At 54.0% G+C, this 22,272-nt stretch overlaps 6 protein-coding genes across 6 annotated transcripts; 3 read left to right on the top strand and 3 right to left on the bottom strand.

Annotated features, from left to right (window-relative positions):
• Positions 1–6: 6 nt before the first annotated feature.
• Positions 7–2,107, bottom strand: CDEST_09070 (Putative major facilitator superfamily, MFS transporter superfamily). The gene has a single exon (XM_062925229.1). The coding sequence runs from the start codon at positions 1,883–1,885 to the stop codon at positions 275–277; it is 1,611 nt and encodes a 536-aa protein (XP_062781280.1). The 5' UTR covers positions 1,886–2,107; the 3' UTR covers positions 7–274.
• A 3,198-nt stretch (positions 2,108–5,305) lies between these two features.
• CDEST_09069 (Putative NmrA-like domain, NAD(P)-binding domain superfamily) lies at positions 5,306–6,378 on the top strand (the record flags this gene model as incomplete). The annotated part of the gene is made up of 2 exons (XM_062925228.1): positions 5,306–5,703; positions 5,778–6,378. The coding sequence occupies 2 exons, from the start codon at positions 5,306–5,308 to the stop codon at positions 6,376–6,378; spliced, it is 999 nt and encodes a 332-aa protein (XP_062781279.1).
• A 608-nt stretch (positions 6,379–6,986) lies between these two features.
• Positions 6,987–7,535, bottom strand: CDEST_09068 (uncharacterized protein; the record flags this gene model as incomplete). Its single annotated transcript, XM_062925227.1, has 1 exon — positions 6,987–7,535. One exon carries the CDS (start codon positions 7,533–7,535, stop codon positions 6,987–6,989), a length of 549 nt encoding a protein of 182 aa, XP_062781278.1.
• Positions 7,536–8,701: 1,166 nt separating this feature from the next.
• CDEST_09067 (Putative Mss4-like superfamily protein) lies at positions 8,702–10,185 on the top strand. The gene has a single exon (XM_062925226.1). The coding sequence runs from the start codon at positions 8,854–8,856 to the stop codon at positions 10,030–10,032; it is 1,179 nt and encodes a 392-aa protein (XP_062781277.1). The 5' UTR covers positions 8,702–8,853; the 3' UTR covers positions 10,033–10,185.
• A 5,199-nt stretch (positions 10,186–15,384) lies between these two features.
• Positions 15,385–19,569, top strand: CDEST_09066 (Putative catalase-peroxidase hem, hem peroxidase, hem peroxidase superfamily, peroxidase, active). The gene is made up of 6 exons (XM_062925225.1): positions 15,385–16,061; positions 16,186–16,340; positions 16,795–16,867; positions 17,056–17,487; positions 17,688–17,823; positions 18,195–19,569. The coding sequence occupies exons 1-6, from the start codon at positions 15,764–15,766 to the stop codon at positions 19,438–19,440; spliced, it is 2,340 nt and encodes a 779-aa protein (XP_062781276.1). The 5' UTR covers positions 15,385–15,763; the 3' UTR covers positions 19,441–19,569.
• Positions 19,570–20,468: 899 nt separating this feature from the next.
• Positions 20,469–21,171, bottom strand: CDEST_09065 (uncharacterized protein; the record flags this gene model as incomplete). The annotated part of the gene is made up of 2 exons (XM_062925224.1): positions 20,469–20,984; positions 21,106–21,171. The coding sequence occupies 2 exons, from the start codon at positions 21,169–21,171 to the stop codon at positions 20,469–20,471; spliced, it is 582 nt and encodes a 193-aa protein (XP_062781275.1).
• Between the last annotated feature and the right edge of the window lie 1,101 nt (positions 21,172–22,272).

Here is a 22,272-nt window from a genome sequence, read left to right as displayed (position 1 = left end):
TGACCACTGGAGCCGTGGCGGCGGCATATGACGGTTGTTTCCTAACTTGTCCCAATCCCAGCAGAGACATCGGAAGAAAGCCGTGCGGCCATGATAAAAACCCCCCATAAGAAGACGTATAACTCTTCAAGAAGTAGCAAGACATTCGGAAAGAAACGAATCTCGGGCGATAGGACCTTTTGAATACTTGTGTTAATGTGTCGCTTCTATCACCAGATATGAATCAACTCGAGGAACTCACCCCCACCCGCCGCTTGATTCTACTACCTCGTCCTCACAGTTCATACCGGAACTCCTTGTTCTCGAGATCCGTCAGGTCCCAAAACTCGTGGTTCTCCTCCACCTTGTACGCATCCCCCAGCGCGGCCTTCTCGGCGTCACGCTTCTTGTTCCTCCTGTCCAGCACCCAGCGCATGACGAACAGGTCCACAGTGACCAGGAAGTAGATGATGCAGATGGAGACCTTGGCCGGCAGGTACCTCGGCGCGTCCCGGGGCTGGAAGGTCTGGGGCGAGATGATGTTGCCGACGGTGTAGGCGATGGTGCCGATGCAGGCGACGGTGACCTTCTTGGTGGAGCCGGCGACGTTGGAGCTCTGGAGGCCCAGGATCGTCGTCCACCCGATGGGGATGCCGCCCGAGGTGTAGTAGCCGATCAGGGCGGGCACCCTGTCGGTGGTGGCCATCAGGATGGCGCCGACGATGGCCGGGATGTGGCCGGCGATGCACCAGTACAGGCGCTGCCTCGTCTTCATGGCCAGCCAGGTCAGGCCGACGAGGGCGACGATCTCGTAGGCGCCGAGGGGCGTGACGAGCAGCAGCGACTGCTCGCTCGTGTAGCCCATGCCCTTGACGAGGATGTTGCCGAAGCTGGTGGCCGTCGAGTTGGGGATGTTGGCGGCGAAGATCCAGAAGGCGTACAGCCAGGTCATGGTGTCGAGCAGGGCCTCCTTGACGTGCGCCCACTTGAACTGCTGGGAGCCGATCCCTTGCTCGTTGTCGCGGATGCGCGCCAGGTGCGTCGACTTCTCGCGCGGCGAGAGGAAGGCGGCCGACGCGGGCGAGTCCGGCATGACGAACCAGAAGGCGATGCCGACGACGGCCGTCAGCAGGCCGAGGAAGAGGAAGATGACCTGCCAGCCGCGCAGGGCGGCGTCCGGGTCGCGGCCGACGTGGACGGCGACGCCGTAGGCGAAGAAGCCGCCGAACATCTGGGCGGCGCCGCAGACGGAGAACCAGATGCCGACGCGGAAGGCCTGCTCCTGCTTGGTGTACCACTGGGACGTGAAGAGCACCCAGGCCGGCACGACGGCGGCCTCGAAAACGCCCAGGAGGAAACGGCAGACGAGGAGGCCGGCGTAGTTCTTGCAGGCGGCGAGGCAGGCCAGCACGACGCCCCAGAGGGTGACGTTGACCGAGGTGTACTTGGCCAGGGGGAACATCTGGAGCAGGCGGACGGTGGGGAACTCGAAGGCGAGCTGACCGAAGAAGAAGATGGAGGCCACCCAGTTGAACTGGTTGCCGTGGAGGCCCGTCGACTGCTGGATGCCCGTGACGCTGGCGTACGAAATGGACGTCTTGTCGATGTACTGCAAAAAGTAGACAGCGCAGATCAGCGGCATGATGTGGGTGTCGATGCGCCGCTTGAGCCGGCGGTTGAGCTCCGGGTCGACGGCGCCGTCCAGGGGCCCCGTCTCGGCGAGGAGGTCGAGGGCGGCGTCGGCGCCCGTTTTGTGCTGCTGCTGCTTGTTGGGAGCATCGTCGGGGGACTGCGTGTCTGTTGGAGCTGCGGCGGATGTGATGGACGCGGGGCGCTTGTCCGAGCTAGAGACGATGGTCTCTGTCCGAGGCAGCTCCGTTGGCTGTTTGTTGTCAATGTCAGCCATGATTGCGGTTGAAGTGTGGACTCTCTCTCTCTCTCTCTCCGACTCGGCTGATCAACCCGTCGAACCGGATACCCGCGTTGTCAAAGAGATGGACGCCGCACGCAGACACAAACAAAAGACGTAGATAGAATCCAGAATGATCAAACACACATGGCACCGGGTCCGTTCTTATCAGCCGTCGTTCAAGCACATCATGGCCCCCTGGTGAGAGGCTCATGGCTGGGCAAAGCCATACAAGACGTGCAGTTCCTCAGACTTTTCACTGAGAACATCCACACATGTCCGATTAGAGACGGCCACCTCCACCCTGAACCGACGTATCAAGACCCAACATCTGACGACTTTTTCGTCCTCTGGCCCAGCACGTCATCGGCACGCCGATGGTGCGACTCTTCACAAGTTGCCTTTTTCGGCGACTCGGCCCCACACCTTCGGCTTGCTGCCGTGGATGGCTCGGCAAAAGGCCCGGGTTTCTGCCAATGAGAGACTCGAACCGGGGGGTTGAGGAGGTTGATGGTGTCCAAAAACCGAAGAAGCCTTCGGGAAATATGACTCAGTGGCCTCTGTCTCCAGCGAATGAGGTGAGGAACTCGCCAAAAACCCCCCAAAAAAACCTCTGCTGGATGGGGTGCTGTCGGCCGTCTTGAAGAAATGCAATATTTCTAAGCTAACCCTTGCATGGGTAGCGTATCCGGCCACCCGGCCAAGTCGTCGTGATAAGCTCGCATGAACGTCCTTTAGCTCAGTCGGGTATCATCGGGGCATCCAGCGGGATCCAAAGTTCAGGCCTTTGTTGTCCCAGTCTGTTGCGGCTCGCCCATCGAGGCTCATTCCTTCGTCGTGCTCATTTCATCAAGGTGTTCTATGAGAACTGCCCGAAGGTTCCGACTGAATCTGATGTTTGCAGCAAGCTTCTGGGCCAAAGGAGTTTGGAAAACCTCTGCATCGCTTTGCTGCTATCCCAGACCAAGAGATAGGCCAAATCAACTCTGATCAGACTCTCAGAATAGCATCAGAATGAGAAACCACTATTTCCGTTCGGGGTTGTAGTCTTAGAATTAACACCACACCGCAAGGCAAAGGTGCTAAAACTACACACATGGCTGAAAAGGATGTTGTCGTGGTCGGCGCCAACCCAGATAACAACATTGCAAGAACAAGGAGTGCGGTTCTATTCATGTTATATAACACTCTCTTCATAGGTTGCCATTCGATCTATTAGTCATTGATCTATTCAGATGTTAGTGCTGGTGTTCTCGCTGAAGACACCCGCTTCTGCGCTCCAATGAACTGTGTGGTGCTAGTGATAAATGCGGACGCGGGCGGACGCGGAAGCGGACGGGGAAGCGGACGGGGAAGCGGACAGGTGCGGAGAGGCGCGGACAGTTAGGGATCGTGTGACCAATCCGGCTAACATGAGTAATGCAATGGACATCATGCTTGTGCTTCAGACAAAACTGTTGCCTTGATGCTTCAGCCCGAATCTAGCTTAGTTGACAGTGCGTGCAAATGGATCAGAGACAATGAAGACAGTCAATCAACAATATTCTTAAATTGTCTCTTGCCGCACATTGACCCAACTTTGCAGAGGGCAATGCTCTTGCGGATCATCGTCCACAGACGGATTTTGCACATCTTGAACGCGGTAAATTTCAATATCATTGATTCAACATGAGAGTATTTTCCGAGATCGTTCGCTTTACGCTTGCGCGATCTCAGTCGAACTTGAGCAACTTTCAACACTTGAGGCGACAAGTCACAAACATAGGGCTGGCGAAGACGCAGTACTTTGGCTACTCAATATCCGATAGTCTTTCGCAGACAGACCAGATGCGCTGGTATATTGGTATGAGCTCGTTGCCCTCTCCCGTCTCTCCTCCATTGAACTTGACTACCAATGCTTATCAATACACACAAACCAGAGTGGCCAGAGGGTCCAAAATACCGGAGTAGTAGTGAGTTTGTCAACATCTGCACAAGCTGGCAGATGACCGTCCTCACTCGCTGGTTTTTCGATTCTGGCAACTGAGCGAAGGATAGATTGCCAGAGCGCTCAAGTCTCCAATTTGCGAAATGGTATGCTTTGTCACTAAGCAGATTCTTGGCCCTCTTGCATTCTATGCTTCGCCACTGAAAGACAACTAACTGAAGAAGGCTTTCATTAACCTACCGCTCAACGCACCTCGATTCAATCCTGAATTTGAACGTTCCATGCACAAGACCTTTACGGATTGCTATCTTGCCCCTGGCGGCAGCATGATGGGATGCGGCTGGGCTTACGCTCTGAACACCAATGCATCCGCTAGACAAGAAGTACAGGTGACGAACCTATCAGCGAATATCATGGAATAAAAGAAGAGAATGCTTGCGTACTACATCATTGGGTGGGAAAACAAAGAGGTTCGTACGCTGCCCCGAGAAAGTTCTACAGCACAGCCAGCTGACCTAGGACCAGCATCATGAGGCATTCATGCAAACAGAACTGTTCCATGAAGAAATCGACCATCCGACGCCATACTATGGCCCAGGTACTGGTAATTTCTGGGTCAAATTTCGAAAAAATGATTAAACCTGTCAAAGGCCCCAAGTCGGCAAAATAAATTGCATTATGTGTCCTGGTAATTACTTTGCACAATGCGAAGTCGCAGAACAGTACTGGAGAGTCGCTTGTTATGAATACATGATTTTCCGCTTTCCCATTGTTCTTTCAAAAGAAGAAGAATAACAAAAGTCAACACGATGAATAGGGGGATATTCTAGTCGGGAGCAGGTTGGCGCTGACGAGGATATCACATTACTATCTACATCCCCCTTCTCCAGCCTGAAGCTAGGTTTCACTGGATGGATGAAGATAAATACATCATGCGTTCTGGGCGCTCATCCTCGCTCAACAGGCATTGGAAATCTTGTGATCATTGGCACTTGATTAGTGTCATGGTGCACCCACCGCCGTAGATAACTATTGCGTTGGCATGCAGTCATGCCACCAAAACCACAGAACGACAACCATCTTGAACTATTTCACCACCAGGTCTTTTACTCGGGAGCCTGCCGTCAAAGGTACAGCCGCTTTTCGATAAGCTGCAGTAAACAATCGAAACAGTGTTGTTAGCACTGGATGGAGTGCTAGTAGCATCGTGCAAACCACGGCGGCGGTCGTTTTGTAGATTACAAATGCTTCATCAGATTTGTCGAAGTTTGCAACACTCTATGGGCCAGCTGAAATTTTTTTCTCATGCCAAGAGCTGAGGAAGATACTGAAAAATCCATTCATGTGCTGATTGTCAGTCGGCTGCTTGTGACGCGCTGATTTGTCCCTATAAGTTCTCGGGGTCTACCAGCAACGACACTCAGCAACCTTTCACAGCATCAATGCTTTTTGCACTCTTCTTTTACTAAACTTAGGCTTCATTTCCAAACATGGTTGTCGTTGCGATTGCTGGAGGATCCGGAAAACTCGGTAGTGCCATCGTCGACGTTTTAGTCGAGCGAGGCAAACATGAGGTCATCGTTCTGACGAGAGAGGTATGGGTTTTACCGCCCTTTGATGAGTTTTTGGAACTTCGACACGAACGTTGGGCGAAACAGAAAAGCAATACCGGAGAATACGAAGGCGGACAGACCACCGTCAGCGTTCAGTACGACAATGTTCAGAGCTTGACGGACACCCTCGAGTCGCGTAAAGTCGAGGTCCTGATTTCGACACTCGATCCACAGTCCGGATTGGATCCTGAGCTTAATCTCATCAAAGCGGCGGACGCTTCGTTGACGACAAAGCGATACATTCCAAGTTTGTGGGGCATCAAATACACTCCTGAGTAAGTCAAGTATGACCAAGTTGAAAGTAAGTTTGAAGTGGTTAGTGCTCATCATCAATCTCGGTCGAATACAGGACAGCAGAAATTTCACCTATTGCTCGAACCAAACTGGTCTTTTACGATGCGCTCAACAAAACGTCTCTGGAGTGGACAGCATTTGCCAACGGATACTTCCTGGACTACTATCTGGCCCCCCATGTCAAGACATACATGCCTCCCACCGCTTTGGCGATCGATGTACAGAACGCCACGGCAGCGATTACTGGAACCGGTGATGTTCCTGTCGTCTTTACCTACAATTTTGACATTGCTCGCTTCGTCGCCGCAGCGTTGGGCCTTCCCAAATGGGATAAGACGTCCTATGTGATAGGAGACAGGGTCACGCTGAACGAGTTCCTCAGCATAGTTGAGGAGGCCCGAGGCGTCAGGTTCAGTGTCGTCAAGGATTCGTTGGAGGATCTGAAGGCAGGCAGGGTCACCGAACTGCCGTCTCATCCTCCACTGTATCCCTTCTTCCCCAAACCTCATCTTCAAAGCCTGTTCGCCAGCTTTGAACGCCTGTTTGAGGAGGGGCATTTTGATATGAAGCCAGAAACATCGTTGAACGATGTCTTCCCGGACATCAAAACCAAGACTGTCAGAGATGGGCTGTTGGAGGCATGGAAGCGTGGTTGATTCATGGCTTGAAAACCGTGGCAACTGTGTCATTCGTTCAGTTAGACTTAGTTTAGACAGTAGCTCGATTGCTCTTCTGCAGGAAATAGAACGTTATTGTCTTGTCTGATGATCTGGCTTTTAGAAGCTTCGATACATATCAGTGATAGTGTCCTGAGCAAAAGGATTTAATAGATGTGATTCTATGGATATGAAGTCAAGATCTTGCCGACGATCCATTCAAAGAGAGCGACCCATGTATTGCACCAAATCGCCTGTGCTATTAGAATTGTCATGTCGTTTACAATGCTCATGTACGCCAAATGAGCAAAAATTCTTGCACGGCTACTGTTTCGCTCATTTTCGTAGGAAACATATCTGTGATCCGTTGTTGGATTTTGACACGCTCGTCTCTAACATGTTAGTAGCGCTTACGCTGACGTTTGCTAAGCTAATAATCCTACTATCTTCTAGGAATCTTAGAAACATTGCTGCAAACCTATAAGACAAAGTAATTAAGACTAGGGGGATAACGTAACATACCTCCCACTTCCCATTTCATCGCAATAGCCCTTAGTCCTTCTAACATACTTTCAAGGGCTCTGTAATATTCGCTCCCCTAATCTTCTCTAACATACCATGCGCATTAGGTTGCTGCGTAGTACAGGCTCTGCGCTGTTAACGGAACTTTTTGGTTCAGCGCGCAATATAAAAGGCATTGTAGATATGATGAGTCCTGGAATCGAGGTCAAGGCGACCTGCTGAAACTCTGTGTCCCGTGCAGAGGGTTCAGGAACCGCTGTGCGAGACAAATCGTTGCAGCAGTACTGATGATATAAAAGAAAACGGGTAGAACAGCATATCGACAGAGCGATCATGCCCTTGGCATCACGAGATGCAACCAACTGCCGGGTGTTCGTTTCTTCTACAACAGCCTGATGCAAGGCCGTCAAAGCGCTGCGGAGACCGAAGGCCTCAGTTGTCAGATCGGCATTAAGCCCGGATTCGTTTCTGGCCGCGGTATGACGAATCACTTTTCCGAGCATGTGAGAGGCCTGGCATGCCCTAGCAAAAGAACCTTGATTGCTGACGGAACTCAGACACGTCGTATAAAGCGCCTTGCTGATCCCGATCCTGACTTCATCCCAGTCCTGGTCATTGACTAGTAATAGTTCCATAGAGTTTGGCTCCGGGACAGCAAGTAGAATATCTATCGCCTCAATGTTTACGAATCTAGAGGCGTGTCAGCAAACGCCTTTTGCCACACCAAAGATTGTGGCTCCTTGTCACACCTGTCAAGGATGAAGATGGCCCATCAAGTCCTTCGCTGCTCCTCTTGTACAGTGAAGGACTTTGGTAGCTTGAATAGTCGAAGTCCTCTCAAAGGCTTATGAAAGCCCATGAGAATATCAAGTCTGGCCGCTCGTCCAACAGTAAGGTACGCAGCCGGGTAAATAGCATAGGAAATCTCAAATATGCCCAGAAGAACCAATGACTGAAGAAGCCTCAAAGTTACAATGTGCTATTCATGTTGTCGACGGAGGGATGATAGTCTCTTGATATCTCTACCAACCTACATGGAGTACCTGGTTACTTGGTGAGGTAGTTGGATGCTGGTACGAGTGAAACGAGTAATACAAAGTTGACACCGAGAGTAGTGATATTGCTGTTATTGATTGATGATGAGGATGGGGGACTCTATCCAGGTGCTCTGCAGCAAGGTGAAGTGGGATATGCCACGAATTCTGTGGCCTTTGGCTGAGCGGACGATCCCACTCACCTTGTCCAACATATCTGGTGCCGGCCTATGGTATCTATTTCCCGTTGCCTTGCATTTGTCCTATTCCAACACTTACTCTTACCTCCTCATAACCCTGTCTCAAACACAGAATCGTGCTGCAAAGGTGACCGGCTGCTTGGCAACAGTTCCCGTCTGCCGTTGTGCATGCGCGCAAAGTTGGTGTCGTGGGACACACGCCAGACACGGAGTTGAGGCCGAAATCGAAGCGTTCTCCAACCAGACCCAGACCGATGCATGTAAACTCACGCTGGGGCGACACTCCGCGAGAAAGGATGATACGACATGGAACAGTTGAACGCTAGTGCCACGAATGGCTCCCTCTCACTGGTCACCCACGTATGCCCCATCCAGTATTCCTCCCGATTCTCCGCATCTCGATCCCCTCGGAACAGCATCACGCCCTAGGGCGAAGGGAGACACGGCCGGTGCGGAGTCGATACCCGCCGAAACCTCGGCAGATTGCCCACTTGGGAGGCTCTATGGCAAGGAATTCGGTTGGTCGGAGTCTTGTTCTTAACCCCAAGTTGGTGCCGGGGGGGAATGTTTGGACGGTCGTCAAATGGCATATCGAAACAGTGAGGAAATCGTCAGCTATAAAAAACCTACCAGGCTCTTTCACTCTTTGAACCTCAAAATACAACCCGCGCACCCAATACAATTCGCTTTGCACAGCTCTCACCATATCCCCGACATCGATGGACGTCTCCTGCCTGTGCGGCGCCGTCGCCCAGGAAGTCAAGTCCCGCAGAAGCTCCGACACAGAGATCACCGAGTTGTCCATTGGCCACAGCGACATGGACAGACACGCCACCGGTATCCTGTGCGCCTCATACTACCCCATCGGGGAGCCCGATTTCTCCAAGGGCACTGCGGCACACGACGGCGCCGACGGGTGGACGAGGTTCTTCTGTCTGACCTGCGGATGCCATGTCTTTCGCCGGAAGACGGTGGCTGGCCAGGCGGAGTGGGAGGCAGCGACGAGGGTCTTGGTCTCCAGCACCGGAGACGACGCCGATGGAGATGGAGATGCCCGCTTCACCAAGCACACGTCGGTCTCGGACACCAAAGACGGCGGCCTCTCCATGTGGTTACCCAGAATCGATGGGCGCGCGCTGGAGGCCGCGACGCAGGACGCGTATCCAGTATCCAAGGAACGGGCACACTCGCCTCTGCCCCCGTTGTCGTCCCTCGTCCCGGCCAACGCGCTGCCGGCATCGTGTGCCTGCGGTAGAGTGAGCTTCCATGTCACCCGCCCTGACGAGCGGAGCCAGCTCCCGCACTCGGGCTTCCCGGACCTTCAGTACGCCGCCTGCTCGCACTCGGCAGAGTTCATGGGCAACCCAGAGAAGGTCAAGTGGTGGATCCGAGCCGACGGCACAAAGTATCTCGCGGGCACCTGCGCGTGCCGCTCGTGCCGGCTCATCTCGGGCTTCGAGATCCAGACGTGGGCGTTCGTGCCCCGCGAGAACATTGTCTTCCACGTCCCGGGACCGGATGGGTCCTCCTCCTACTCTTACTCCTCCTCCTCCGCCGGCACCGGCGCCATCCCTCTTCCTCTAGACTTCGCGACGCTACCGGCCGGCATCCTCCAGACCTACGAGTCGTCGCCCGGCGTGCTGCGCGAGTTCTGCGGCGCGTGCGGCGCCACGGTCTTCTGGCACGACAAGTGGCGGCCGGACGTCATCGACGTCAGCGTCGGACTGCTGCGCGCGCAGGAGGGCGCGAGGGCGGAGTCGTGGCTCGACTGGTGGACGGACAGGTGCAGCTTCGAGGAGGAGACGGAGACGGGTCGGACGGGGGAGCCGGCGCGCATTGCGAGGAAGCTGGTCGACGGTCTGGAACGAGGGCTGCGTTCATGGGCGCAATCAAGGTGATGCGGCTTGGCCGGGATGACAAATCGTCGCGACTATTCAACTGAAAACCGAACCATTATCACGGGGGATAGTCTCTTACAAGATGCTAGACTGATAGAGACTCTATAACAGCCCTCAAAAATGGGTCACGGTCGCCTGGGAGAGATAAACCACGTCATTGGGATGCAAAAAAACTGGACCGAGAATAGGAGACAAGCTGAAAATCCCCCTCGATTCCCCCCCCTGAGATCCGGCCAAGCAGTCTCGAGTCATCCCATGTGTTGTTCCATGTTTCGTAGAGAGTGAACCCATATCCCATTCGGACGAAACAAGGCGAGTGTTACGCTTTACAGTGATCCATGGACGATCCACGGACGAGCATGGAAACGGCGCCATTCAGCATTGTTTAAGGGGGTCGTGGTGACATTTCCCGGCCCGCTTGCCAGTGGGATAAGGGGACGCCTGGCCAGTGGGATAAGGGGGCGCCTTGCCAGTGGCATAGGGGGGGAGGAGTAGCCGAACGAAACGAGAGCTTGGCGACTGACTCGGGCACTCCGGGCCTGCCAAGCGCGCCGGGCCGGGCGGGTCTTCACTTCTGGTCGGACGGACGGACACGGACTTTGTCAGGGTCGGTCCCGTGTAGTCGGGTTAGCGTGGGGGAAAGGGGGGGACATGAGCCGGTGTTCTGGGCCAGCGGGGGTATCGTTGGGGATCTCCCGGTGTCAGACAGTACAACACACAGCAGCAGGCGGCGACGTCCAAGGAGAAGAAGGGACCTTCACGCCTGCGGGCTTACCTTGCCGGTCGGTTCCTTCGGGTCATCAAGCTGAGCTCACCGCCGTCTTATGGATCGGTTAGCCTACTTGGCGGTCTGATATTGGCAGTTGGGAATCATCCTAGGATTCGTGATCCTCCTGATCCCGGCAGTCTCTCGACACGCATTGCACATGAGCGCACTAATAGGCGCTGCGCTGGATGATGGATCCAAGCATGTCGTCCCAGTCGTAGACCCCGCATTCTGCCTTTGTGAAGGGCCGAGAGAGAAACCCGCGAGGCGAAAAGTCCAGATTAGAACACGGGCACCAAAAGTGTCTGTCTTCTCATAGCCGATGGTCGATGGTTAGTTTCAGGAAGGATGTGTGTCTGATCTCGACCGAACACGGCTGACATACCGAGCCTCTTGGATTGGCGAGTTGAAAATAGAGCAGCACATCACACGCTTATGCAGTGTGATGGAGCTGGGCCCCCCCTCGAGCTTGGCATGCACAAAGCTCATGAACTGACGCGGCGTGGCCTGGACGCAGGACGGTGGCCATCTGCATCTGCATGCAGAGCTCGAGGCAAACATCGATATCTTGCACCAACCGAACAAGGGGGGCGGGGCGAACCGGCATTCTGGCCGACTACAACTGACAATCAGGGGAGTGGCGAAGCCATCGGGGCTGCTTTGTTCCTCGACTTTCTGATCACTTGAGGCTTTGAACTTCCCTCGGTGGCTCATATCGGACTTGGAAGCAGGATGAGATGTGACTTACAGGCTACACGTGAGGTAAGCTCACAACGACTACCAACATACACTTTGTGACAGCAAGGCGCAGCCGAAAAAGAACACGGTTACGAGTCCTCATCTGAGTTACGCCGGACGATGGATGTGAATCAGATAGCAGCACGACATTGACCGCGTCACTTACAGCGTACAGACTGCTCGTGGGTCAACCGAGCGTCCATCTCATCGCAGCTTCCACGAAATCACGTTAGTTCGGAGCGCGCCCCATCAAACGTGTCCTCTCTCAGTAGAACTATCATGGCCGAAAGTAAACTATACTGCCCGGCGGGACACGTATGCCGAAACGTCTGCCGGCTCCCGAGTCTAGAGTCTAGAAGTCAGTCCAGGCTAGTAAAGCTCAAATAAGCAAGTAGGTAGTCTAGGGGGGGGAGGGAGGGGTTGTGAGATTGGAGTCCCCCCCCCCCCCCCCTCCTCTCTGCTATGACTCGGCAATTGCCCCGAAAATGAGGTTAAAGAAATGGTTGCCGCATGGGGGGCTCGAGGGGGGAGGCTTGTCGGCTCCTCGGGACCGCGGCAGGAGAAAGTCAACGCGAAGTCAACGCGAAGTCAATCGAAGAAGAGAAGGGGAGTTAACCCCGGACGAAAAGAGACTCGTCCAGTCACGTCCGTCACAAGACGAATGAGCTTTGAAGAAGCCCACCCCGTCATCCTATAAGATTGGCCAGGTTGACAAGCACTCTCTCTCTTTCTGTCCGTCAAAAGGGTTGTGTGGGCAGTCAATGTACAGAGTTACATCGTACTTTTACGAGCTTAAGCATATGTACCAACCAATACCGGACAACAATAGGCGTACACTTTACTCACTAATTAACCGAGAGAAGGTGTAAGTCAGTCCAGGCTGTATTGTATGATTCATGAGTGCCAAGGTTTTTATGTCACCTGAGCGCAATTTGACTCCAAATCCAAGTTCCCAAAGAAGCCCTGTTGCTATTTGCAGAAAGCAGCTCGTCAACGGAGTTGCCATTTCATTCCACAGAGAGCAATCTGAACAAAACTCTGCCGTAACCTTACCTATCTCCCTTCTTCGTCAACTTGGGTTCTATTCTATTTCCGCTCCAACCTGCATTGCAAGTACGCAGAGCTCTGCACAGGCCCGCGCCGTAGCACACATGGCGGAAACGGCACGGGAGGGGCATTGTGGACGTGCGGGAGAGTGTAGTGTGTGTGTGTGTGTGTGTGTGTGTGTGTGTTTGTGTGCTCGTGTGGGATGGATGGTGGGACGGAAGTGGACAATGCTCCAACGCTCTTCTGTTGGCTTGCCGAGACAAACAGAAAACAACGGGAGGCCCTTGCACAAGACGCCATCATTGGTCACCATTGGTCACGGTCGGCCGAGTGGACGTGTCCCATGAAGCAGGGATGGAGCATCGATTCTCCAAGGTCTCTTGCAAGTTGGGGGGAGGGGGAGAGAGAGATGACACCCTTGCCAACAAGGCCACCCATCAATAACATGCCATGGACTGCAGGTATGCTCTCCCAGCTAAGATTGACCCGATGATAACGTCAGCTTCTCCTCTCGTTTGTTTGTTTCCTCCCCTGCACAAAAGGCCTTCTTCGTCCCCATGTACGATGTAGGTAGGGGGAAAAGAAACACAGCACATGCCCATGATGAGCCACTTCGCCAAGGTGCTTGGCACACTTACTAATGTGGCTATACTCAGGGACAATCCTACTCTCCTCACCCACTTACCTACATCCTTCACACCCCCTCCCCGCAGCCGGGGTCGCAGGAATTCGGCCGACAGCTCTTGGTTCTTGATTTCTTGGCTTCTAGCTTCCTGATGAGGATGGTGGTGGTGATGGTGGTGGCTGGTCCGACCGTTGAGTTGAGGTCGATACCTGTACATACCTGCAGCCTGCATGCTGATCCGGCTGCCCGCGTGGGAGGGTGTGTCTGCGTGTGAATACGCCATGTCAAACCATGTGAATCGTCTGCCAGTTGTGGTGGTCCAAGGCCGCCACGGCTGGCGGGGGGAGGGGGGGGGGGGAATGATCAGGACATTCTGCCTCCCACGCAGGGTCCCAACGCCATGCTTGTTTGTGTGAACAAGCTCAACCGCTGCCGCACTCGCTACCGCACCCGCTACCGCAACCTAGAGTGGAGGGGAGGGAGAGCAGAGAGAGAGAAGGAGAGAGGAAGAAGGGGTGTACGGCGTAGAGACACAATAGGGCTGAGTCAACGCGCGATTGGTGAGATTTGGTGAGATTGGGGAGGAAGCTTGCTTCGTCCCATGCGTTGACGATTCGGCGCGGGCCAAAAAAAAAAAAAAAAAGAAAAAAAGAAAAGAAAAAAAACTCCAAGACGAAAAAACCTTGTGTCACATCCCAAGGCTTGAAGGGCTCTTGGCCGGCAACGGCAGGCCGTTCTGGCTCGCGTCTAGACTCTCTCTATGGAGTACAATCGTAGACTATCTCTATACTGAACTGGCCTGCCCTCTCTCCTCCCCTCGACAATCTTTCCCAGCAGGGATCTTTTGTGGTCTACGATGTAGGCGACGGGGGATCAATTCCTCCGAGGCGCGCGCGCGGGATGCCCGTAATGTGCATGTGGCACGAGTCTTGTAGCTTATGGGCGGCGTTGCGGTGTCCTTGTCAAAAAAGCTCGTCCTCTCCCGGAGGTGTGTTCGGAGTCGGAGGCGGAGTCGGCAAAGTCTAATAGATTCAAAGTGGCTCCCGCTAGCTTGGAAACTGTCATCGCACAATTGGTCGCCGGGGGCCTTGTGTATGTGTGTGTGTGTGTGTACAGGTATGGATGGATGGATGGATGGATGGATAGGCAGGGCAATTCGTGCGACCGACTGCGACCTTACTCTTCCAGTGCCCTGGGCTGCGGCCCGCCGACGGGATCCATGACACGACACGGCAATGTCGTGCCATGGTAGGTAGGGATTGGTAGCTAGCTATACCTACACTATGAGTATACTGTAGTACGGATACAACTATCAGTTGGGTGGGTTTGCTTACGTGCAAGACGCCAACTACTTACTGCCAGGCACGTCCTATGCTGCTAGTCGTCTTGCTACTTACTGTCAGGTTGACAATTGTCATACAGAAGTACGCCACAAGTAGACCACTGAAGAGAGAGTCCTTGGATGGATGACCAGCCAGCTAGCTCCCCGGATTCCCTTAGTTTATGCCTGTTTACAGGTATGGTGGACCATGTCTGAACTCATCATCCCGGTTGATGCCAGCCCATCCCGGCATCATTGCAGCAGTTGCCATCCAGGCCATCCAAGCCATCCATCCCTTTTACTCCCCCTTGCAAAAGCAGCACCTTGGGTTTCACTGAGATGGACGTCGCTTAGAGGGCAAATCCCCTCCCCAAAAGTGTGAAAAGCGGGCCGGAAACACCGGGCCATCTGGGTATGTTCACGCCCATCCTAATCACAAGGGAGATTTGGACCTTTGGGTGGTGAACATGGTCATGGTCAGGCGCTTATTCCGGATCGCAAACCTTGCCCGTGGATTATGCCCCCCCCCCCCCTCATTGTCTTCTCGTTGGCGCCATCCCGAAGTCCACTACCGTTGTAGGAAGCTTAGTACCAAGGGCCTCCATCAGCTGCCAGCGCCAGCCCTTTTTTCTGAGACCCGACTTTTGACTGGGTACCTATGGCCTTGGCTACGTGCTATTTCAGTTTTCTTTGAACCCGACTTGACTCTTTGAGGATTCCCGGGGGGGAGGATTCGAGTAAGCGAGGGAAGGGGCTGAAAGGAGGGAGGGACGTAGTATTACAGGGCACTGCATATCCGTACACACACATTGCAGTCTTGGAATTGTTACCAATCATGGACTTTGTGGAAGCAAATTGATTCCATGTGAACTGCTCAAAGGGTCCAGTACTTGCGGATACGCTAGGTGTGTGTGTGTGTGTGTGTGTGTGTGTGTGTGTGTGTTCATGGATCGTCCTCGCCACGGGGTTTCCATACATATGTCCTTGGGTTCGTCCCATCTTCGACGAGGTCCATTCTAGCTATCCTTTTTATTTTCCCCGTTGCATTACCCATCGCTCAACTCAGACTTCTCCGTCTCTCTCTCTCTCTCTCTCTCTCTCCCTCTCCCTCTCTTCCTCTTGAGGTGAAACTTCTCCCACCGGCTGTCTGTGTTTTCTGTTTTTTTTTCTATTTTTCCCTGTTGAAGACTCGCCGTTACACCCACGACCGGCCATCGTCGCCACCACCACCGTCATGCACGCCAAACTGTCGAGCTGCCTTTTGGCGGCCTCCGCCCTCCTGCCGGCCGTCGCCGCCGAGGGCTGCCCCTTTGCCAAGCGAGACGGGTCCGTCAGCAGCGAGCTCCCCAAGAGAGAGACCGCCGCGGGCTTCGGCCGCTGCTCTACCATCAGCAACCAGGCCGGCGGCGGCACCCGCAGCCAGGACTGGTGGCCCTGCCAGCTCCGCCTCGACGTCCTGCGCCAGTTCCAACCCACGACGAACCCGTACGGCGACGACTTTGACTACACCGAGGCCTTTAACTCTCTTGACTGTAAGCATTTTTTTTCTCTAAATCTTTTTAATTTTTTTGACTACTCAATTGGAGATTGGGGTTTGGTGGGGAGTTGGGCAACGAACGACCCGGAGCAAGTTTTCCACTAACACGGAATTCACAGACGATGCCCTCAAGAAGGACCTGCACGACCTGATGACCGACTCCCAGGAGTGGTGGCCTGCCGACTTTGGTCACTACGGCGGTCTCTTCATCCGCATGGCCTGGCATAGCGCCGGCACTTATCGTGCCATCGACGGCCGAGGTGGCGGTGGAATGGTGAGCCTTTTTCTTGTTCTTCTTCCTCTCTCTTTTCTTTTTTCCCTCTTTCTGTTTCTTCCCACCTCTCCTTTTCTTGGCTTATTTTCTGTCTTCTTCTCTTTGGTCGACATACATAACCCCCCTGTGCTCTCTTCCTGGAAAACCCCCCTTCTAGCGTCCTCTCTTCCCTGCAGACCGTTACACGCCGGCTCCTCTACGCGGTGTAATTCGTCACGCATAGAAAGATTCATTGGGCCTAGTCGGAGGTTTTCACCCTATGTTGAGCCACATCGGGAGACGAGAGGGAGAGGGCCAAGAGTTGCTAAAACATGTCCCCTTTCTCCACCCGCACCGTCATCGGCAAAGATGGACACTCTTTGTGTTTGCACCTTATCACATCTTTCTCCTCTTCTGCATCATCTTGATTTCTTCTTGAGGATTGGCGTTTTACTAATAATGGAACCCACTGCAGGGCCAGCAACGCTTCGCTCCACTCAACAGCTGGCCAGACAACCAGAACCTCGACAAGGCGCGCCGTCTGTTGTGTAAGTCCAGCTAGCTAGCTGCTCTCCTCCTGGGCTCCCTCTCTCCCCACCCGCCCCCCCTGTCACCTGCATCTATCGCCTCACTCGCCACATCCACTCTTTTGCGGGTGGCTGGATTGATGGGATGGATGGGCCGAGCGTCCCAGAGTTATGGTGAGCATGTGCTGACGATCCTTCCCGCCGCGCAGGGCCTATCAAGGCAAAGTATGGCAACAAGATCTCGTGGGCGGACCTGATGCTCCTGACGGGCAACGTCGCCCTCGAGTCCATGGGTTTCACGCCCCTCGGCTTCGCCGCCGGCCGCCCGGACACCTGGCAGGCCGACGAGTCCGTCTACTGGGGCGGCGAGACGACCTTTGTGCCTAAAGGCAACGACGTTCGCTACAACGGCAGCACCGACATTAACGAGCGCGCCGACAAGCTCGAGAAGCCGCTGGGCGCCACCCACATGGGCCTCATCTACGTCAACCCCGAGGGCCCCGACGCCAGCTCCGACCCGGCCGCCTCGGCCAAGGACATCCGCGTCGCCTTTGACCGCATGGGTATGAACGACGAGGAGACTGTCGCTCTGATTGCCGGCGGCCACGCCTTTGGCAAGACGCACGGAGCCGTTTCTGGTGGTGAGTGCATATCCAGTGGTGGTGGTGGGGGGGAGGATGTGAGAACGAGGGTGAGATTGAGAGTGAGAGTGAGAGTGAGAAAGAGAGCGCAAACGGAAATGCTCAACTCGCACCTCAACTCAAACACCCCTGTCTCTCACCGCTTTTCCGAAGAGGTGTAATAAACAGAAATCATAACTGACATGTTCTTTTTTTCACAGACAACATCGGCCCCGAGCCCGAGGCTGCCGACATTGGCGAGATGGGTCTCGGATGGCACAACCGCGTTGGCGACGGCAACGGCGTCAACCAGATGACGAGCGGACTCGAGGTCACTTGGACCAAGACCCCTACCAAGTAAGTGGTTTTTGTGTGATGAGACTATTTCCGTCTTGCTTTTCCATCCATCCCCTCTCTCCCTCCCTCCCCCCTGCGACTTGGCATATACTCTCCTCTTCCTATCTCTCGCTGTCAAAAAAATTTTTTTTCATTTCTTTCTCTCTCACCTCTTTGAGGCATATGTCCCGTCGTCCTTTGCCTAGGACAGAAGGTGGTCGGTCCAGCAATGAGGCGAATATGCGAGGGGAAAAGCTATTTATATCCCCGAAGCGGGTGATTATGCAGTGACACCCACACCCACACCTACCATCACATCACCCCAAGACCCAAGACCCCAAGACCCCAAAAGCCAACCGCACGCTAACCACCCCTTGTAACTTGACTTGCAGATGGAGCAACGGTTTCTTGGAGTCTCTCCTGAACAACAAATGGACCCTTGTCACCAGCCCTGCGGGCGCTCACCAGTGGGAGGCCGTCAACGGCACCCTCGACTACCCCGACCCCTTTGACGCCACCAAGTTCCGCAAGGCCACCATGCTCACGAGCGACCTGGCCCTGATCAACGACCCGTCCTATCTCAACATCACCACCCGCTGGCTCGACCACCCGCAGGAGCTCGCCGACGCCTTCGCCAAGGCCTGGTTCAAGCTCCTCCACCGCGACCTCGGCCCCGTCTCCCGCTACCTCGGCCCCGAGATCCCCAAGGAGACCTTCGGCTGGCAGGACCCCCTGCCCGCGCGCGAGGGCGACCTGATCGACGACGCCGACGTCGCCAAGCTCAAGGCCGACATCCTCGCCGCCCCCGGCCTCGACGTCTCCAAGCTTGCCTCCGTCGCCTGGGCCTCGGCCTCGACCTTCCGCACCTCGGACAAGCGCGGCGGTGCCAACGGCGCCCGTATCGCCCTCGAGCCCCAGGTCAACTGGGTCTCCAACAACCCCAAGCAGCTGGCCGAGGTCCTCGACGCCCTTAAGAAGGTCCAGTCCGCCTTCAACACCGGCGCCAAGAAGGTCTCCCTCGCCGACCTCATCGTCCTCGGAGGCAGCGCCGCCGTCGAGAAGGCCGCCAAGGACGCCGGCGTCGCATCCGCCTCCGTCCCCTTCGTCCCCGGCCGCGTCGACGCCACCCAGGAGCAGACCGACGTCCGCGCCTTCAGCTTCCTCGAGCCCCAGGCCGACGGCTTCCGCAACTACGGCCGCGGCACCGCCCGCGCCCGCACCGAGGAGATCCTCGTCGACAAGGCCGCCCAGCTGACCCTCACCGCCCCCGAGCTGACCGTCCTCGTCGGTGGCCTCCGCGCCCTCGGCGCCGTCTACGACGGCTCCAACACCGGCGTCCTCACCGCCAGCAAGGGCAAGCTGACCAACGACTACTTCAAGAACCTGCTCGACATCTCCACCACCTGGACCAAGGCCAGCGCCGACGACGCCGAGCTCTGGAAGGGCCTCGACCGCAAGACCAAGGCCGAGAAGTGGACTGCCACCCGCGCCGACCTCGTCTTCGGCTCCCACGCCGAGCTGCGCGCCATCTCCGAGGTCTACGCCAGTGCCGACGCCAACGAGAAGTTCGTCCGCGACTTCATCGCCGCCTGGACAAAGGTCATGAACCTCGACCGCTTCGACCTGAAGAAGTACTAAGGGGATCGATTGGGTTGTTTCTAGTTTCTTGTTTTAGACTGCGTTTGAAGACTGGGGAAGACTGAAAGGCTTGGGGCATCTTCTTGTATTTAGTTTACACATACCATTTCAAAACTCATTGATTCCCCCCAATCATTTCTTTCGCTCTGAGTTCCAGTCACAAGCTAAGAATATGGTCGGACTGTATACTCAACTGTGTTACGACGTCCAACATGCCTGGCGCTCTGCACACTAGAGACTCTTCGTCAGCGACTGCACGACCAATCCCTTTCCGCCTGCTTCTGGTCACCATTTTGCACATAGGAGGCTAGGCTCTGCACCTTGAGCAGCCATAAGCCAGTGATAGCAACACGCCCGAGTCCGAAGGCTTCGTCGACTTGCCATCCAGTACGACGACAGCGGATGCAAAAAGACACAGCCCTTGTGTGGTCAAGAAAGCAAGCCTGCCAGTGATCTGTTATTTCTAGCATCCCTCAAAACGCGTATGTTCCCTGTTGGGAATGCCAAAAACTTTGAAATCTTACTACTGAAATTGTTTAGATAGCGATATGTTGAAGAACGCCTCTCTTGAAGGAACAACACTCTGTTTAACTCAGGGAGTAGTTACTAAAGTATTCCTCCCAGAACTTTAACAGGTCTGCTTTGGAACGACGTATATATCAAGCTTGATCAAACTACATATCGAGAAACTCGTGCTTTTCTTGACTGCCTAGCTCGTTTAGGATTTAAATTTCACATTGTTGTCTGTTGTTTCTTGACGTTTTGAAAATTGAATCTGGAAGCGCAAGATCCCCTTTTGAATGGAAAACCAAAAAAAAACCGTTGGGAAGTCTGAATAGCGGGATAGATCTCACAGCTACTGCCAACCAACCAGCTAGTCAGTACATCCTGCTGTAAACATCCTTGTCAAGTGGTAGAGCACTGTTCTATTTCCACAGTAGATTCCCACTTGACTTAAAGGGGCACATCTCGTAGGAGCAAGCAACGATCAAGTTCTTCCGGCATATGTCCGTTCTCTTGTGTGCATTCTAACTGAACCTAACAGTCAAGTACTCAATCTCCACTACCGGACTCAATACTTCGCCTTTTACTTCGAATGCGTCGACTAAATTGCCACCCTCATTGGCCATCCTTCGCGCGACTTTCCCAAGAGGGCTTTTGAATAAGGCGGTCCAATCCGCGGCCCTTGGACCTGTTGCCGATTCTTCAACCCTGAAGGTTTTATTCTTTGTCAAGCCGCGCCTTTTTCTTATATTGTTAATTGCGGCCAGCGTTGGTTTGTTGACGACCATGCTAAACTCAATGGAACGCAGCTGATTGAGCTCCATGCCTCCGATTTCCCACAACGCTTCGAGTATCTCGTTGAGGTGGAGTCGCTTCTCGGTATTGTCCCTGCCGGTCCACGCTTGTGATACTGTGATCTTCCGACCAAACGTGTCGATTTTAGCCCGCACAACGGGCTCCTTGCCATTTTTGTGCCCGTCGGTGAAGACGTCAAGGATTGCGGGTCCGTCGCCCAATCTAACGTTGTACGCATCGTTTCCCTAAGGTAAAATAGTAAGAATCAAGGATTTTGTTCAAACTGGAGGGGATTCCTACTGCAAGCTGCGCGAGAATCGATTAGTACACCATAGTCAAATGTACCAAGATCGATGGAAGAAATACCCTGCATAGTACTGGGCCCAAGAGGAGGGCGCTTATTACAAAAAGACTCGCAGATAGCGACTTCATTGCAATTACGATTAGAAATATGGTGTAATGAGTTCCCGCTTGTCGTCTTGTCGTCTAATAGTTATATTAAGGAGTTCGTGATTACTCAACCTTGAACACAGTAGAAGGACCCTTTTAATGAAGAAGCTGGACTGCTCTTGTCGGGTTAGGCGGCCGATGGCAGTCCAAGCGTATTCTCCGGGCACAGCATGCTTTAATAGGAAAACTCCGAACGTCTGTTCTGGGGATCAACAATCTTGAGTCTATTTTTAAACAAATTTACTCTGTTAGACTTCACGCATTAAAATGACTTCCTATCCCCTCAGTCTTGCTACAGCAGCGTCCATTAACAAATCCAGGGACTGACTTTGTAACATTGTCAGCGCCGTGCTGGTGTAAATTAGGATCATCAGGCCTGTGCGCCTGGAATGGATATGCTAGAATGACACTGCGAACCATAGCTAAGGGATCCCAGTTGACACAGCCCTGCTTGGCAGCCGTCTTGATCTGACAGGCAAAGTTCACTGACAAACGACAGCAAGCAAGAAGCAAGCAACGGACTTGGAAGGTAGGTGCAGTCAAATTTGTCTTTTCATGAAATTCCCAAGTGACTTTCGATGTATTTGCAAGGAATCCTCGTCAGTTTTGAAGCGGGGGCTAGTTGATTTGGCTACAGACAACTTACCAGTCCTATCCTACTTCTGGACACGCACAGAGATATGCGCAGACATATTGACAGCCAAACACACACTTTTCTATTTCCTTTCCAGCTTCCTCCAACCCACCACCACCTATTGCTTTGCATTGGCGCGGCTCCAATCTATCCTATTACAACGGAGGTTTATCTAGGATTTCTCAGCGTGTCTACCAATTTCGGTTAATGAGCCTCAGCTCGGTACTTTCAAGGCTACAGTTGATGTCTAGACCTACAGACTAATGGCGATCAGGCGATTCAGAAGACGCCAGAAATGCTGCTCCAAGCTTCCCTGCTTCCTGGCAGTCCATAAGCCCAGCAGCTGTCCAGCTGTCCAGCCAGACTGCTCGCCAGGTAACTTACCTCCATTCTATCCATCTTGCCAGTAGTAAAAGGATACACAAAAGGATAGCCCTGTCGGGTCGAAT

This window comes from Colletotrichum destructivum, chromosome 5, assembly GCF_034447905.1.
Source record: "Colletotrichum destructivum chromosome 5, complete sequence".
Classification (NCBI taxonomy): domain Eukaryota; kingdom Fungi; phylum Ascomycota; class Sordariomycetes; order Glomerellales; family Glomerellaceae; genus Colletotrichum; species Colletotrichum destructivum.
Note: the sequence above shows the minus strand (reverse complement) of the source record. Positions and strands in the feature narration are given on the sequence as shown.

Bases quoted from the DNA above. Each gene is read 5' to 3' on its own strand.
- CDEST_09070 (XM_062925229.1), bottom strand. From the start codon at position 1,885: ATGGCTGACATTGACAACAAACAGCCAACGGAGCTGCCTCGGACAGAG.
- CDEST_09067 (XM_062925226.1), top strand. From the start codon at position 8,854: ATGGACGTCTCCTGCCTGTGCGGCGCCGTCGCCCAGGAAGTCAAGTCC.
- CDEST_09066 (XM_062925225.1), top strand. From the start codon at position 15,764: ATGCACGCCAAACTGTCGAGCTGCCTTTTGGCGGCCTCCGCCCTCCTG. The intron at 16,868-17,055 runs GTAAGTCCAGCT...CCCGCCGCGCAG, and splicing joins CAAGGCGCGCCGTCTGTTGT to GGCCTATCAAGGCAAAGTAT. The intron at 17,488-17,687 runs GTGAGTGCATAT...TTTTTTTCACAG, and splicing joins GCACGGAGCCGTTTCTGGTG to ACAACATCGGCCCCGAGCCC.